Source organism: Felis catus, chromosome D1 (genome assembly GCF_018350175.1).
Source record: "Felis catus isolate Fca126 chromosome D1, F.catus_Fca126_mat1.0, whole genome shotgun sequence".
NCBI lineage: Eukaryota > Metazoa > Chordata > Mammalia > Carnivora > Felidae > Felis > Felis catus.
The window spans coordinates 68051415-68065690 of NC_058377.1; the positions used below are offsets into that span (position 1 = coordinate 68051415).

Genomic DNA, 14276 nt, shown 5'->3' on the forward strand with positions numbered 1-14276 from the left:
TCTCTCTGTGATTTTCACCTTTTTCTTTTTCTTGTGTAGGGAGCATATATGTTAGAAAGTTCCCTTCTTGTCTCCACCACGTACCAGTGTGTGGCCTTGGGCAAACTCTCTAAGTGTCTATGTCTAACTGTCCTCACTTCTAAAACTCTCCATCCACATTGCAAAGGTAAAAAGCAACCTCGCATGGACAGCATCTAGTCCAGTCCTTGCCACACAGGAGTTCTCTTTCTCCGTGCCTCCTGATATAATCAATCTTCAATACTTGATATGCCTGTTGCTCTTAAAATAAGCCAAGGGTTTGGCTAGGATTCTCATTTGTCACTTCTGAAGCTTCAAATCCCCTCTTAGCTTTCTTACTCTTATATTCATTGGCTCAAGCAATTTTGGTACTGTTCTCCTAAAGTCCCAGAGGCTATTAACCTGACACTTATGGGTCCAGGATTCAAATCCTGTCCTGCCCAGGTCCCTGAATTACGTTCCCATTTCTCTGGGATCTCAATGGCCTTTAAAGGTCCATCCCAGGGGCGCCGGGGTGGCTCCATCAGTTAAGCGTCCGGCTTCAGCTCAGGTCACGATCTCGCGGTCCGTGAGTTCGAGCCCCGCGTCGGGCTCTGTGCTGACAGCTCAGAGCCTGGAGCCTGTTTCAGATTCTGTATCTCCCTCTCTCTGACCCTCCCCTGTTCATGCTCTGTCTCTCCCTGTCTCAAAAATAAATTAAAAAAATACGTTAAAAAAAATTAAAAAAAAAAAAAAAAGGTCCATCCCAGGACACAGAGATGGATGGGCAAAGCAAACAAGTCACCAGGGCTTAAAATGCAATACTCAGCAATCTTAAACAGGGCTGCACCTCTGTCTTAAACTCTGGACAATGGCTATTCTAAAGAGGTGGCCCTAAGCCTCCTCTTCAGACATCATTTTTCATTGTTCTCATCTGTCCCAAGGAGAGGGGTACAGATACCACTCTTCTGGATCTTCCCAAACACAGTACTTTGTGAACTCCTGAAGAGAAGCAGTAACAAAACGTAGCCCAGAGAACCATCTGCTGGCTCTAACACCATTTCACCAGTGGCCTCATACGGAGAGCCTGTCACAGTCTCATTGGGACTGCACACTTAGGACTTTCACAAAGCTTCATTAAGGGCAGTTTCATCTCTGAAAAGCAAGCCTTCACAAAACTGATGGTGAATGATGGGCAGTGAAACAGCTACATCAGAACCCCATACCCACTAGAACGATTTGTCCTAGCAATATATTTTAGTCCATAATCCTGTAGTCGGCAGGAGGTGGGGGGAGGTGGGAGGAGGAGCCCCTGGGTGGCTCAGTCGGTTAAGCACCTGCCTTCGGCTCAGGTCATGATCTCACGGTTTGTGAGTTCGAGCCCCACGTGCTCTGTGCTGAGAGCTCAGAGCCTGGAGCCTACTTCATATTCTGTCTGTCTCTCTCTCTCTCTCTCTCTCTCTCTCTCTCTCTCTCTCTCCCTCCCTCCCTCCCTGACTCGCATTCTGTCTCTCTCTCAAAAATACACAAACATTACAAAAAAAATTTTTTAAAGAAAAGAAAAAGACATAATCGTGTAGCCAGCAAAACTACCCAAGCGTTAGTGTTCATATAATCAGGAATCCTCTTGCTTAAAGTTCCAGTTGGCTGCACTCAGCTGGGTCCATAAAAAGTACACAGCCCCACAAATAGGACTCCAGGACAGCAGTTGTTCCCGATTACTACCACAACAAATTTTAGATTGGAACAGTTGTACAGTGATTGGTCATTAACAATAACTAAAATACCAAAACATACGAATGATTAAGTTTAACTAGTAAGTTGAAGGGATTTCAAGGTTATCACATTCTCTTGCATACTAATCCGCTTCTTGAGTGGGAGGAAAAAGGACAGAGTGAGAATGTGTGCACCGTGTAGGGACATGCTCCATCCTGGCCCCACCCTGGGGCGTGTGCCCTGCATGTGAAGGCATGCGTGTGAGGAGAAGGAAAACATTCAGCGCTTCCATACTCACACACTGCATTGTGGAACGGAGCTGCTCCACCCCCAAAGGCAGACTGAGATTTGATAAGCTGGTAATTGTAGGCACCATGGAATAATCAAATCTCTACCCAACTCAAGGACCCCCAGCGCCGGAGAGACATTCAAGGCCAGCATGAAAAGTGAGGGCAACACTCATTTCATCTGGATCATGAACCAGCAGACCTAGCCCCCTCCACCCCTTGCACTCTGTTGCAGTTGCCCGTCTCACATTTATGGGCTTCTGCCCCTCCATCTTTATGTGTGATCCTCTTTCTTCCCAAATCCCATCTTACTGCCTTCTGGCCACATTCATCACTCATTCAGCCTGGTGCTTCCCACAAAGAACCTTCTGCGCAGCATCACCTCCTACTAGACTGCCTTCCTATATGCTTCTCCACAGGGCAGCCATCTCTCCTAGACTCCTGGACAGGACCCAAGTAATGAAAAAGGGCAACAATCCTAAAGAGACCCTCAAGCCTCCAAAAGGCAATGGCCCCAAGGCATTTGGCTTCCCAAGTGAAGTGAAGTCAGAAATTCTACAGGATGGTAATGAAGATGGTCCAGTAACCTTGTATGTGGCTCTGAATCCTATAAATACCTTTGGAAAAACACAGACCGGCATAGCCCAAGTGATTGCAGCTGACCTTCAAGGCCCTCACAGACCAGGAAACCAGACTGTGGTTCTCCCACATTTCATTCTGAATTCTCCTTGAGATTCTACATCAACCTACTTATCAAGGGCAAATAACAATTTATGTCGAGTGAGTGGGAAAGAATGTGGAATTCATTTATTTTACAGCCTACACACTTGTGGATAAAAATGAGAATTCTTTGGCCATGGGAAAAAAGTTGTATTCTTTGGCAAGGTTTCCCGACTCCATGAAGATGCGGTCTGGGGCTATTAATAAAGGTAATTGGGCCCAACTTCTAAATCCTGCTCTTGCACTCTCAAAATATCAATCACTGTTACTAATATAATTTCACACGCCATAGTTCATTCCGAAGGAAAAATAGCTTTACTATTTAAATGACACCCTTTCCTCAACTAAACTCCACAAGCACTCAGAAAACATCATATCCTCTTCTTCACAACCATGCCAAGTCAGGGATCAGATGAGAAGGACACCAGCCAATTCTAGGTGACATCCAAAAGCTACAAGGGACAAAAAAAAAAATCTCCCCACATCCAGACCTAGGACATTTTCTGACTTTTAGGGACCACAAATGGTTTGTAATCAGAGCAAGCAACCTGTTTTTAGTGACCTAATATACATTAATATGCATATAATATGCCTAACAAACTTTTAGGAAACAAAAAGCAGTTAATAATCCATTTCTCCCATTGTTGGGATGATCTTGACTCACTGAAGTAAGATAATGGATTTAGAAATTAGTCATATAATGTAATACATTATTAATCATGGTATTCAGAAGGGTAAATAGATATTATAAAAACACTACCCAGGAATTCAATTTCCTTTCAGATGTGTTTACTCTCTTGAATTCTTTATGCTACCATCATCCCTCACAAAAATGTAATAGTCAGGCCTTTTTCTCCCAAAACAGTGATTTTCAACCTTTTCTTTAAAAAAAAAGCACAGCCTTTTAAAAAATAAAACATTCTATAGAACACCAAATATAAGGCATGTGAAGGAGGAGATACACTGGCTGCGAGGAGGAGAGCATGTGGGTGCAGGAGGGGTCCAGGAGACTTCAGTTGACCCTTTTATTTGTCAGGTCCCAGATCCAACCTTCCAGAAGCCTGGGGATGCTTGGGGCCACAGTATGAAAACTACTGCCCTAAGTCATCTATGTAAAGCAAAAAATATGTACATAATATAGAATACAGGTCGTGTGTGTGTGTAACTAGTGATCTATGTAAATATACCATACATATATATAATATACAAATCACAAAACCTGATATCCCAAGAGAAAAACTGGCAAAAGACACTAATACAAGGTGAAAGTAACAGGGGGAGGTGGGGGGGCAGTTATTAAGTTCTACAGTAATCAAAGGAGTACAAATCAAAAGAACACTTAACAGTGATTACCTTTGCCCAGAAAAAGTTAAATGATACCACCAATGTTGGCCAGGTTCCATGAAACTGGTACAAGAATACATTGCAAGTGGCTGTGTAGCAAGATTTTAACAACAATCGTTCATTAAACTATTCCTACTCTTGGAGTCCGTAGTAATCCCACATCTGGAAATAGATCCTTAAAGATAGTTGAAAAGAAGAAAAATGAGGTGGATATGTTCATTTCTGCATTAATTGTAGTGGAAAAGCCAATGTTCTGTAATGGGGAAGTGGTTAAATCAATAATGGTTATACCGATGGTGGAATATTATGCAGTCATTAAAAATACAGTACAAGTTCTCTTTAAGAACCCTCTGCTTTGTCACCTCTCCTAATGAAGCATGCTTTCAATCCCCCTGGGAAACCAGCCCCAGGATGCCTTTGTCCTTCTGTGTCAGCTTTTCTCTCCCGCCCCCACTCACATCTCCAGCTCAGGGCTGAGTTGTTTGGCTACCAACAGTCCTCTGGGTTTGTTCCCAAATGTGTTTTTACCTTTGGTACTTGTCATTGTAACAGAATAATTTAATTTAATTACATATTCTGGAAACCAATGGAATATGACTGCTAAAAAGATGAGAGCTGTTGTTTCTAAGAAAATTAATTTAACTGCTTTGCAAAGACTTTATAAAGCTAGTCACTGAAATAGCACTCAAATTGCATGTGAGCAAAATCACTGCGAAGGATGAGGCAAAAGTCGTAGAAATTCAGGCTACTACACAGAGGCTGCTTCATAATCATCTTCAAGTTCTCAATGAATTTTAAAGGAAACAGAAGTAGAGATCGGTCTTTGTAAAACAGCACATTATGTAAGTGGCTCATGTAAGGAAGAAGATCAGAAAGGCCCCCGCCGCCCCGCCCAATGACGAGCCTTGGCCTTAACATCAAAAGGCTGGCAAATGAATGTACAAAATATTCAAAAATAAAATGAAAATAAAATACTTAATGCAGATATGCACTATTTTGTTTTATTCTCTTCTTTACTCAGTTTTTCAGTTAACTACCTTAAAGCCCAACTGTATTCAATAAGAGGGAATCTATTGTTCTTTAAAAACAAGTCCACAGTGGCAGGGTCCGGGAGTGTCTTGATTTACTGTCATATCCAATGTCACCTCTCCACTGTGCTACCTGGCACATATTAGATCTCCAACAAATAAAGACTGAATCAATATACTATGTAGCAAACATGAAAAAATACTTCTAACAAAAAACAAGCTGAAAAAAAGGTGAAATATGAAATTACATGCAAACCATGACTACACCTTTTTTTTAAAATATGGAAGCAGATGGGAAAAGTTAGAAGGGAAGGCTCAAATGCAAAATAGATGTGTTAAAGTAAAATGAATTAAAGGCAATTTTATACATTTTTAATTATTTTCTTTAATATTGGCACATTCTTTTACAGATTCAAAAAGATACTAGTCAAGAAAAGGAGGGGCGCCTGGGTGGCTCAGTCGATTAAGCATCTGACGTCGGCTCAGGTCATGAACTCACAGTTCATGAGTTCGAGACCCACGTCAGGCTCTGAGCTGACAGCACAGAGCCTGGAGCCTGCTTCAGATTCTGTGTCCCTCTCTCTCTGCCCCTCCCCCACTCACACTCTGTCTCTCTCTCAAAAGTAAATAAACATTAAAAAAAGAAGGAAGGAAGGAAGGAAGGAAGGAAGGAAGGAAGGAAGGAAGGAAGGAAGGAAGGAAGGAAAAAGATAAGGAGAAAGCTGTTTCAGTTTCTACGGGACTTCCAAAATAAGACAGAAACCAATACTGAGTAGGTTCCAAGCTCTCCAAAACACAAGCTGCCTTCAACACACCCTCTGCTTCATCCGCCTCACCACGTCCAGCAATCCCATCTTTCTCCTCCGAAGAGTGAACCTGTACGAACACTTATCTCCGGCCCAACAGGATGCTATTTTTGAAATCTGGAGCTATCCACCCTCTCGCTTACCAACTATTTGAAAAAAAATTTTTTTTTCAAAACTGCAATTTACATTCCCAAGAGATTCCCAAACACCATCTAATTAAATCATTCAATCAGAAAACAAATTAAAATGAAATATCACTGCAACCCCCAAGAGGAAAATAAACTTTTCAGTCATGACTAGAACAGACCTCTAGGGTGATGCTCCAAAGCCTCTTCTAATTGCAAGGCCTATGACACATTCTGCAGAACATTTTGTGACATTTGCAGTTTCCGGGACAACTTTCCTTCCAAAGCAAAAAGAAGCCTGCACAAGGCTCCAAAGCAAAACATTCGTTTGAGAATGGAAACGCTTTCATAAATGACTAACCGGTGCACTGGGTATCCACATTATACACTCATTCATTCATCCATTCATCTATCCAACACCTACGCTCTACAGGATGTGCCAGGAACTGTCCTGGGTATTCCACCAACACTTTTCAAGTGAACGTAACCTCTGCCTCTCAACATAAAATAAAACAAAACCCAGAGTTTCCTGAGTTTACCTATGGAAGAGTCTCAACGTGGGCAGGTTCTGACTTCATCATTCCTTGGGCATCTTCTGAAGTCTCTAACTCTGACACCCTCTTCCATCATCAAGTAACTCCAGGGGATCGCTGTTTCCCCTGTGAGCTGCTGGCCCTCTAAGGAGACAGTACAGTATGTGGTGAAGAACACAGACCCTGAAGCCAGATGGGCTGGGTTCAAATCCCTGAACTCCCATGTATCAGTAATGTGACCCAGGCAAGTCTTTATCTCTGTCTGTAAAATGGAGTTAATACTACCTATTTTACAGGGTTGTGATGATTAAATTAGTCAATATACATAAAGCCCTTGGAATAGTGCCTGGCACATAATGGGCGCTATACAATTTTCAGCCATTATCATTACCCCTTATTCTCCTCTCCCTCAGCTCAGCCCAAGTAAGCTGGATTGCTCAAAAGGCTGTACTAACTGGAGGAAACTTAACCGTGGAATACACATGAACGGTCTATATCACTGAGTACCAGGGTCTGACTGTCCTTCCCTACCCTCTGCCTCCAAAGAGTTGCACTTGGCCAGTCCCAAACTTTGCAGGCCTCTTAAACATAGATCTCTAAATTCATTTAATCCCCTGAATCCTAGCTCTGGATGGCTCTGGGGCCACTGGGAGGGCTGTCACTGGTCACACTACCCTATCACGGCGCAGCCAACCAAGTCACCTCCACTCTCTGTCTCCCATCCAGCCTTCCCCAAGTCACTGACACTTCCCCACCCTCTAGAGCCTGTGGCTTCCGCCTTTCTCTCCTGAGAACCTGGTCATTTCTTAATATCCACAGGAGTCCTAATATACAGTCAGGGCACATACCCAAGAGAACCAGACCAACGTATGTTTTAAGAATCCTGTTCTCTCTTTGCTTCCCATCTCTCCCAATTTTTTCAGGTATATATTTAAAAGTTCCGAACAATGTGTAGTTATAAGGTTTCCTGGGAACAAAATCACAAAGGCTCCTTTCAGCTTTAAAACTGCACTCACTTTCATGTAGAGCCTTATAAATCATGTGACATGGTCCACATTCAATATGATAGGGGCTACTCTGTGATGAGCTCATGGGTTAACAATGTCTCCTCACTGCTTCCCAAAGCAGTACCTTGCTCACCTCCTCCCTGAGCAGACTGGAAAGCACAAGAGAATCATTTTTCAGGAATATATATACACACACTCACGCGGAATCTGTGAATGAAAATCTCTCAAAACCTGTGGGCAAACTGGAAACGTCAAAGTAAGGTATGGCCTTGTGTCTCCCTGGGAACAGTCTGAAACACCCTGGGGCAAGCACTGTACTTCTATTGCTGATTAATTTTCAGTCCAAACCTACAGGATGGAAAAGGTAAGAAACAGCAGCAACAGGGGCCATCAGATAGATAAATCGGTCTGCTAAGCCCAGTTCCAGTTTGAGAGGCAGAGGTAGGTATGAAGGAGAAGCTGTCAACAGTCTCCTTTCGAGGGAAGTGTCCCTAAGCCATGAGCTTGTTTTGAAGTCATTAGTTAGAAAGCACAAGGGATATGTACACCTCTCCTGCACTCACCTGGACCTCCCCTGGGAAGGAACTATTCTGGACATGTGGGGTTACCTGGGAAATGTGGACACAGCGCCTATCTCTACCCTGGCAGGGGCAGCAGGTGCAGACGCCCACGTGTAAACAAAAGAAAGTGCTCCTGGGGGAGAAAGCCTTCCATCAGCTAGATATTTGCCAAGATCTGCTAGGTAGTGGACCCAGAGTCTGCCTGGCCTGCCAGGTTTATAGGTGAACAAGGTTCCCTGTCCTTCAGAAGCTCACACGCTGGTAGAAAGCAGGGGAACTGGGGAGGTGACGAAAAGAGAAGTGTGAACGGGTGAGACGCGCGCGTGTGTGCACACCCAGTACCAGTGCCCCGCGGAGCCGGGAGCTCTCCATCCCCTGCCTCTGACAGTACATCGGACAGGGTTGCATCGGGAGGGCTCCCATACGCCATCCTCCCCTTGACCCCAGCCCTGGCCTAGATGGAGGGCAACCACCTCGTGCAGCCTTAGACTCAAGAACCACTCCGCGAGAGTCTGTCTGCTCCGCCCCAACCTCTCCCTGGGCCTGGGAATGCCCTGGGCCTGGGAGTGGAGCTACCGGAGGCAACGGCTTTCGCCCGGCCCCGCGGGGAAGGTGCAGCCCAGGGGGGATTCTCTCGGTCCTGGGCGGAGGCGCCACCGCAGTGGACAGAGCTCCAGGCTCCCGTGCTTCTTCCACGAGTCGACACCTGCTCCTGGAGAGGGTCCTGGACCCGCTGGTTGTGGTGCGGGTGGGCACCGCTATAGGTTGAAGCGGCACCCCCCAGCCACAGATTTCCCCTACAGGTCCAACGGACCTGTGCGCCTACGGACGGCGCACAGCAGGGCTGGGGCTGGGTCTACGCAATCTTCCTAGTCCAGGCTTGTCCCGCAGCCTGTGGGTTCTAAATGCCAAAGGCTGGGGCCGCGCGAGCATCTCGCCGTGGGCCCTTACAAGGGACCAAATGAGCTCGACTGCCCGCGCCCGCTCTCTCTTGTACACACACAAACATGCACGTACACACTCTGAGCCGGACCTGTGTGCGATCCCGAGAGCCGGCGAGCAACCAGCCCGGAGTCTCGGGCACATTTGGACACGTGCGCAGCGCGCCCCCACACCGCCAGTGAGCTGCACACACCCGCGCGTGGAGCCCCGCGCACACACGTGTGCCCTGGAGAAGCGCGCACGGCCGCAGACAGCGAGGGTCCCCCACGCAGGCAAGAGCGCACACCCAGCCCCCCAAGCTTCTGCGGCCTCAGACCCCGCAGCTGCCGGCTACATGCGCACCCGCCCCCAGCGCACCCGGCGCCTCGCTGGGCACTCCGGGGCCTGGTGAGCGGCCCAAGTTTCCCGGGGCGCCCGTACCTTGGATATGCTGCTTGATGACATTCTCCAGGTGGTCTAGCCGTTCAATAATCTTCAGGGTGTCCCCTTTGTCTTCCTCCAGCTTCTTGTCAGGCGCCGGCTCCTGCCCCCGCACATACACGCTGGCGATGTAGTTGGTGACCCAGCCCACGTAGAGCAGACATATGATGTTGGTCATGCCGCTCAGGATCACGCAAGTGGACACCAAAGTTTTGGTCTTCCTGGTGCACACCATTCTGGGCTCCTTCCTCCATATAGAGCTCCCGGGGGACCCTCCTCGCCGCGCGCCGGCACTCCCCCGCGCGCGCACACCCCCTCGCCCGCCCCGGGCCGCTGGGCGCCCGAGCACCTGAGTCCCAAGGTCCTCCAACAGCCGGAGCTGCTTGCGGTGGAGCCGCCGTGCCCAAGTTTGGAGCTCCCGCCGCTGGCCACCCGGAGAGAGAGCTTGACAAAGGAAACGAGGTGGATTTTTTCCAAATTAAAAATCTCCTAGCCCTTCTGGAAGCGGTCACGGGTGGCCGGCAGCCGCGCGCCCGGATACGCGCGTCGGGGAAACTTTGCCACAACCTGGGTCCACGGCCGCGCCGTTTCCCATCGCCAGCGCGGGGTGCCTGGGCGGTCCGACCGGCCCGCGCTGCTGGAAGGACGGCGACGGGGGCGACGGCGGCGGCGGCAGCAGCGGCGGCGGGGAAAGCAGCGGAGCAGAGCGGCCCGGCCCCCTCCGAGCGACAAGCGCCGCCACCAATCGCGCACCGGCTCGGGAGAGGGGCCGGTGCTGCGCTGCCGCGGACCAACAGGGAGGGCGCGCGGGGCGGAGTCCGGCCCCCGGGCCCCACCTGCTGGCCGCCCCTGGCTCCCGCCCTCCAGGGACGCGCCTGAGCTTCCACCAGCGCCCGCGCGGGCTGCCCCAGCCTCGAGGCTCCCGGAGAGGCGCGCCGCCAGCCTCAGCCCCTAGGTCGGCAGATTCCACCTCTAGGGGAATGCTAGGGGAATTCTTGCTCTTGCGCCGGGACCTCTGGTCTTTGCAGGGTCGCGCGGCTCAGCGCCCCTCGGCGGGGCTTCTCGCTCTGGTCTCCCCGGTCGGCCGACTCCTTGTCCCTCTTTTGAGCCGCCGGGAAGCAGAGAGGCCGGGGAAGCATGGGCCAGAATAGTCTGACTAGCCTTGCCCTTGGTCGGGCCCCGTGGGCATCCACTTCTTCCATAGCCTCACTCCAACCTCCGCCTGTCCGACGCCCTCTGTCCTCTGGCCTCCTGCATGGCTCCAGGCTTGGCAACTGCCAAAGGGGCTAAGCCTCCCAGGAATCTCCTAGGAGATTTTGGACCACCACCACCATCACCACCAACCCCCTGGAAGATTTTTGCCCTATCTAGATTTTTTTTTTTTTTTTTAATGTCTGCACAGCTCCCAGGACAAAACTGTGTCCTGTAACCCAGTTGTCATCCATGTGGGACTAGGCTCATCTCGGTGAATAGGGAAATTCTGCACAGAAAGGGGAGAGGCGATGCAGGGGCATTGGGGGCAGACTATGCTCTCTGTGAACTGTAAAGTCCTTATGCATGCTGTTTGTAATTGATGTTAGAGAGGACAGAACTGTGACTGACAGCAAAGGGACATGGCTGGGCTCTAATGGCTGAGACTATTTTATTTGTTATAAGAGCAAATACACTTATTCATATTATCCCCTTCTGCTGAAGTCACTTCTTTTCAGCATCTGAATAGAATTCCTCTAAACAAAGGCTCTTTAAACACAGATTTATATCCTCTTCTCCATCTGTGGGTGCATTTCCTTGGCCTGCAGAGTCAGGGAGCATCCTGCTGCATAGCCACCTTGTACATCGGCACCCCAATGGGCCATGGTAGTAGTATCCACAGTGGCTCTCTCAAGTGATATTTTCTGGATTCAAGGAACTGGCCCCACAGAGGAGGGAGGGCACAAAACCAAAGAAGGGGCACTTTATGGCCATAAGCCAGTGCTTTGCTTACAAATCCCCCAAAATACGCTGTGATACCAACTGGAAGATTTCTCTTTCACACAGCTGGAAGCAGGTTGGGAAGAGAGAAGAGGAGAACAGGATATATGTGTCAATATGTATGAGAGGAGAGGACACACACACACACACACACACACACTCATCTTTTTCTGGGAAAAAAAAATCAAGGTAAAGAAATCTACAACCAGGAGGGAATAAAACCTGCCTCTCCCTTTCTCCTCCTCTGGAAGTATAATCAGCTCACAAATGAAGGGTCTGGACTTTCTTCCGGTTTGATGAATTTACAAGCAATGGCCTTGGATACAGTTAGTGGCAAAGGTCTAATTCTTTCCTTCTGTCATGCGCCTTCTCCCAGGAGGAGCTCCAGAAGTTCATCTCTTCCCAGGATCTTCCTAAACCTCCACAGGGCTAGACAGAGAGGAGGCAATACTCGTTTTTCACATTCTTACTGGGGGGGAAAACCCCAATTTACAAGGTTTAAGGCAAAAACAAAGTGGATTGTGTGACCTCAAATTTTTGTCCAGCCGATCTCCTAAGATAATTTGTAACTGTGGAGGGGAAGAATGCAACAAAAGAATGAAGAACAGGCTTTCCTCTCTGAAAGGTCACAGGGTCAAGTTGACCAGTTCAAAGAATATTCACTGGAGGGGCAGCCCAACTCCAGGACTCTAATCTCAGATCTACCACTTATTAGTTCTGTGAGGTAGGACAAATTTTAAAACATTGCTGGGGCTCAATATTCCCATCTGTCAAAGGAGTTGTTGTGGAGGAGTTGTTGTGGAGATTAAAATGAGAGAATGCACCAGAAAGGGCTTTAATTAGTGCAGGACACATAGTGGGTGCTCAGGACATGGTGAGTTTCCCACAGAGGATATTGTCTTTCCCCTGCTGGGCCAGAACTCACCTCCATGAACTCCATCCCACTGTTTAGCAATACAGCTGACCCTTAAACAACATGAGTTTGAACTGTGCCATCCACTTACATGCGGAGTTTTTCAAATAAATACATTACAGTACTACAAATGCATTTTCTCTTCCTTATGGTTTCCTTAATAACATTTTCTTTTCTTTAACTCACTTTACTAAAGGATACAGAATACAATACATATAACATACAGAGTATGTGTTAATTGACTGCTTATGTTATTGGTAAGGCTAAGGTCAATGGTAGGCTATCAGCAGTTCAGTTTGGGGGGAGTCAAAAGTTCTACTTGGATTTCAGCCGTGCAAGGGGTCAGCTCCCCAACCCCCCTGCATTGTTCAAGGGTCACCTGTACTTGGTTTCTCCACTGACCAGTATCAGTGCTCTCTCCCCTGATGGAAGCTAACAGGAAGTAAAGCTATAGGCAGCAAGGTGCTATCTTGTCTAGCTGGGTTCCAGCACATTGGCCATCTATTCATAATGTCTATTTTCACCATCAGTAGTATAGTGATATGCATTGGTTGATAGGATGTTCCATATGGGAAGCTGGTTTCAGGGACTGTTGCCTGCCATACCCTCAAATTTCCACTTAAGACTGCCAACTCCTTGGGTTATAAACAAGTGAACTGGAAGGAAGCACAAAGACTTTACCCACAAAGGTTTTGTAGTCACAAGGCCAGAAAAGAGCCTCCATGTAAACCCTCCTGTAAACAATACATGGGCTGTATTTTTAGCCCCTAGTTCAACTACATTAAGTCCAGCAAGTAACTATTGAGCCCTTGATGTTCTGTCTGAATGACCAGTTGCTCTGGGCCTTGCCTAAGTTTACCCCAGACTTGTAGATACAATTGGAGTCTCACAGTCTCAATATGGGCCTCTTCTGAGCCTGGGAAGCTGCTAAAAATCATCCTTGAACTGGAAGAATGTTTCAGATTCTCAAGTTAGGTCATTTATCTAACTCCTACATGTTTCCTCACCTTTATTTCAAATAAGTCTTACTTCAGAGGAGTACTGTGAACTTAATCAGATAATGGATGTGAGCAAGCCTAGCAGAGACTCCAGGACAGCGTATTTCCCTAAACTTATGCCCAGCATTTGGACCTGGGGTTTCCTTCCACTCTTGCTCCAAGAGAAAGTGAGTACCTTGAAGAATCTATAAAAAGGGCTAGAGATCCTTGATAGAGTCTCCCTGGCACAATCTTTGGATTTCAGCCATCTTTTATATTGTGTAGGCAGCTGCCCTCTTCATGTGATTTGAGGGGGAGCTAAGTAGGACTTCTTACCCACCAGTCCAGCCACGCTATCATCCCACCAATTAGCAAGCCTTCATTGAGAATATCCTTAATGCCAAGGTTGGAAAAGCCAGTAATTAATGGAGTTTAACTACTGGGTGATTAAGTTCTAAGTGGGATACCCTGCCTGGGGATTAAAAGGACCAATCCTGGCCAATGGCAAGGAGTCCACTCACCACTCATTGGAGAGAGATGTCAGTGGTCATCTGTACCCACCAGATGGCAGCACCATGCAAAGCCTTGGGGCCAGAGGTGTCCATTGGGATTTGGGGACTCCAAAAGGAAAGTGGGCTCTAAAGGTAGAATGACTCAATCCTTGGTCTGGCTTCATGGCAAGTGGGGTTTCCAGAGCCCTAGGAAAAAAGAGATTATTGGGGCTTCCAGCAGGGATGGATGCAAAGTTCAGAGACAAAGGCTGTGGAGGAATAATAGGAACAAGATTGGATTCTGCCAAGCCACAGGACTGAGATGTCACTGAAGGAAGGCACACTTCTGGGGGTGGGGCGAAGTGGAAAGGTGAACAAAGAGAAGAATGTTTGTTTAGTACCTACACTGTCAAGTCTAGTGTTTTTCATGTTATCTCTT

General features: G+C 47.6%; 1 protein-coding gene across 5 annotated transcripts in view; it reads right to left on the minus strand.

Moving 5' to 3' along the window:
- GALNT18 (polypeptide N-acetylgalactosaminyltransferase 18) overlaps nt 1-14276 on the minus strand; it is a 410401-nt gene that overhangs the window by 343421 nt on the left and 52704 nt on the right. For 4 of the 5 annotated variants that reach the window (XM_045038961.1, XM_003993000.5, XM_045038960.1 and 1 more), the window contains exon 1: nt 9486-10176. The exons of the other annotated variant lie outside the window; for it this stretch is intronic. In XM_045038961.1, coding sequence (XP_044894896.1) covers nt 9486-9720 — 235 coding nt within the window. In that variant the 5' untranslated portion in view covers nt 9721-10176. Of the gene's footprint in view, nt 1-9485; nt 10177-14276 lie in introns of those variants that run through there. 5 annotated transcript variants of the gene reach the window in all.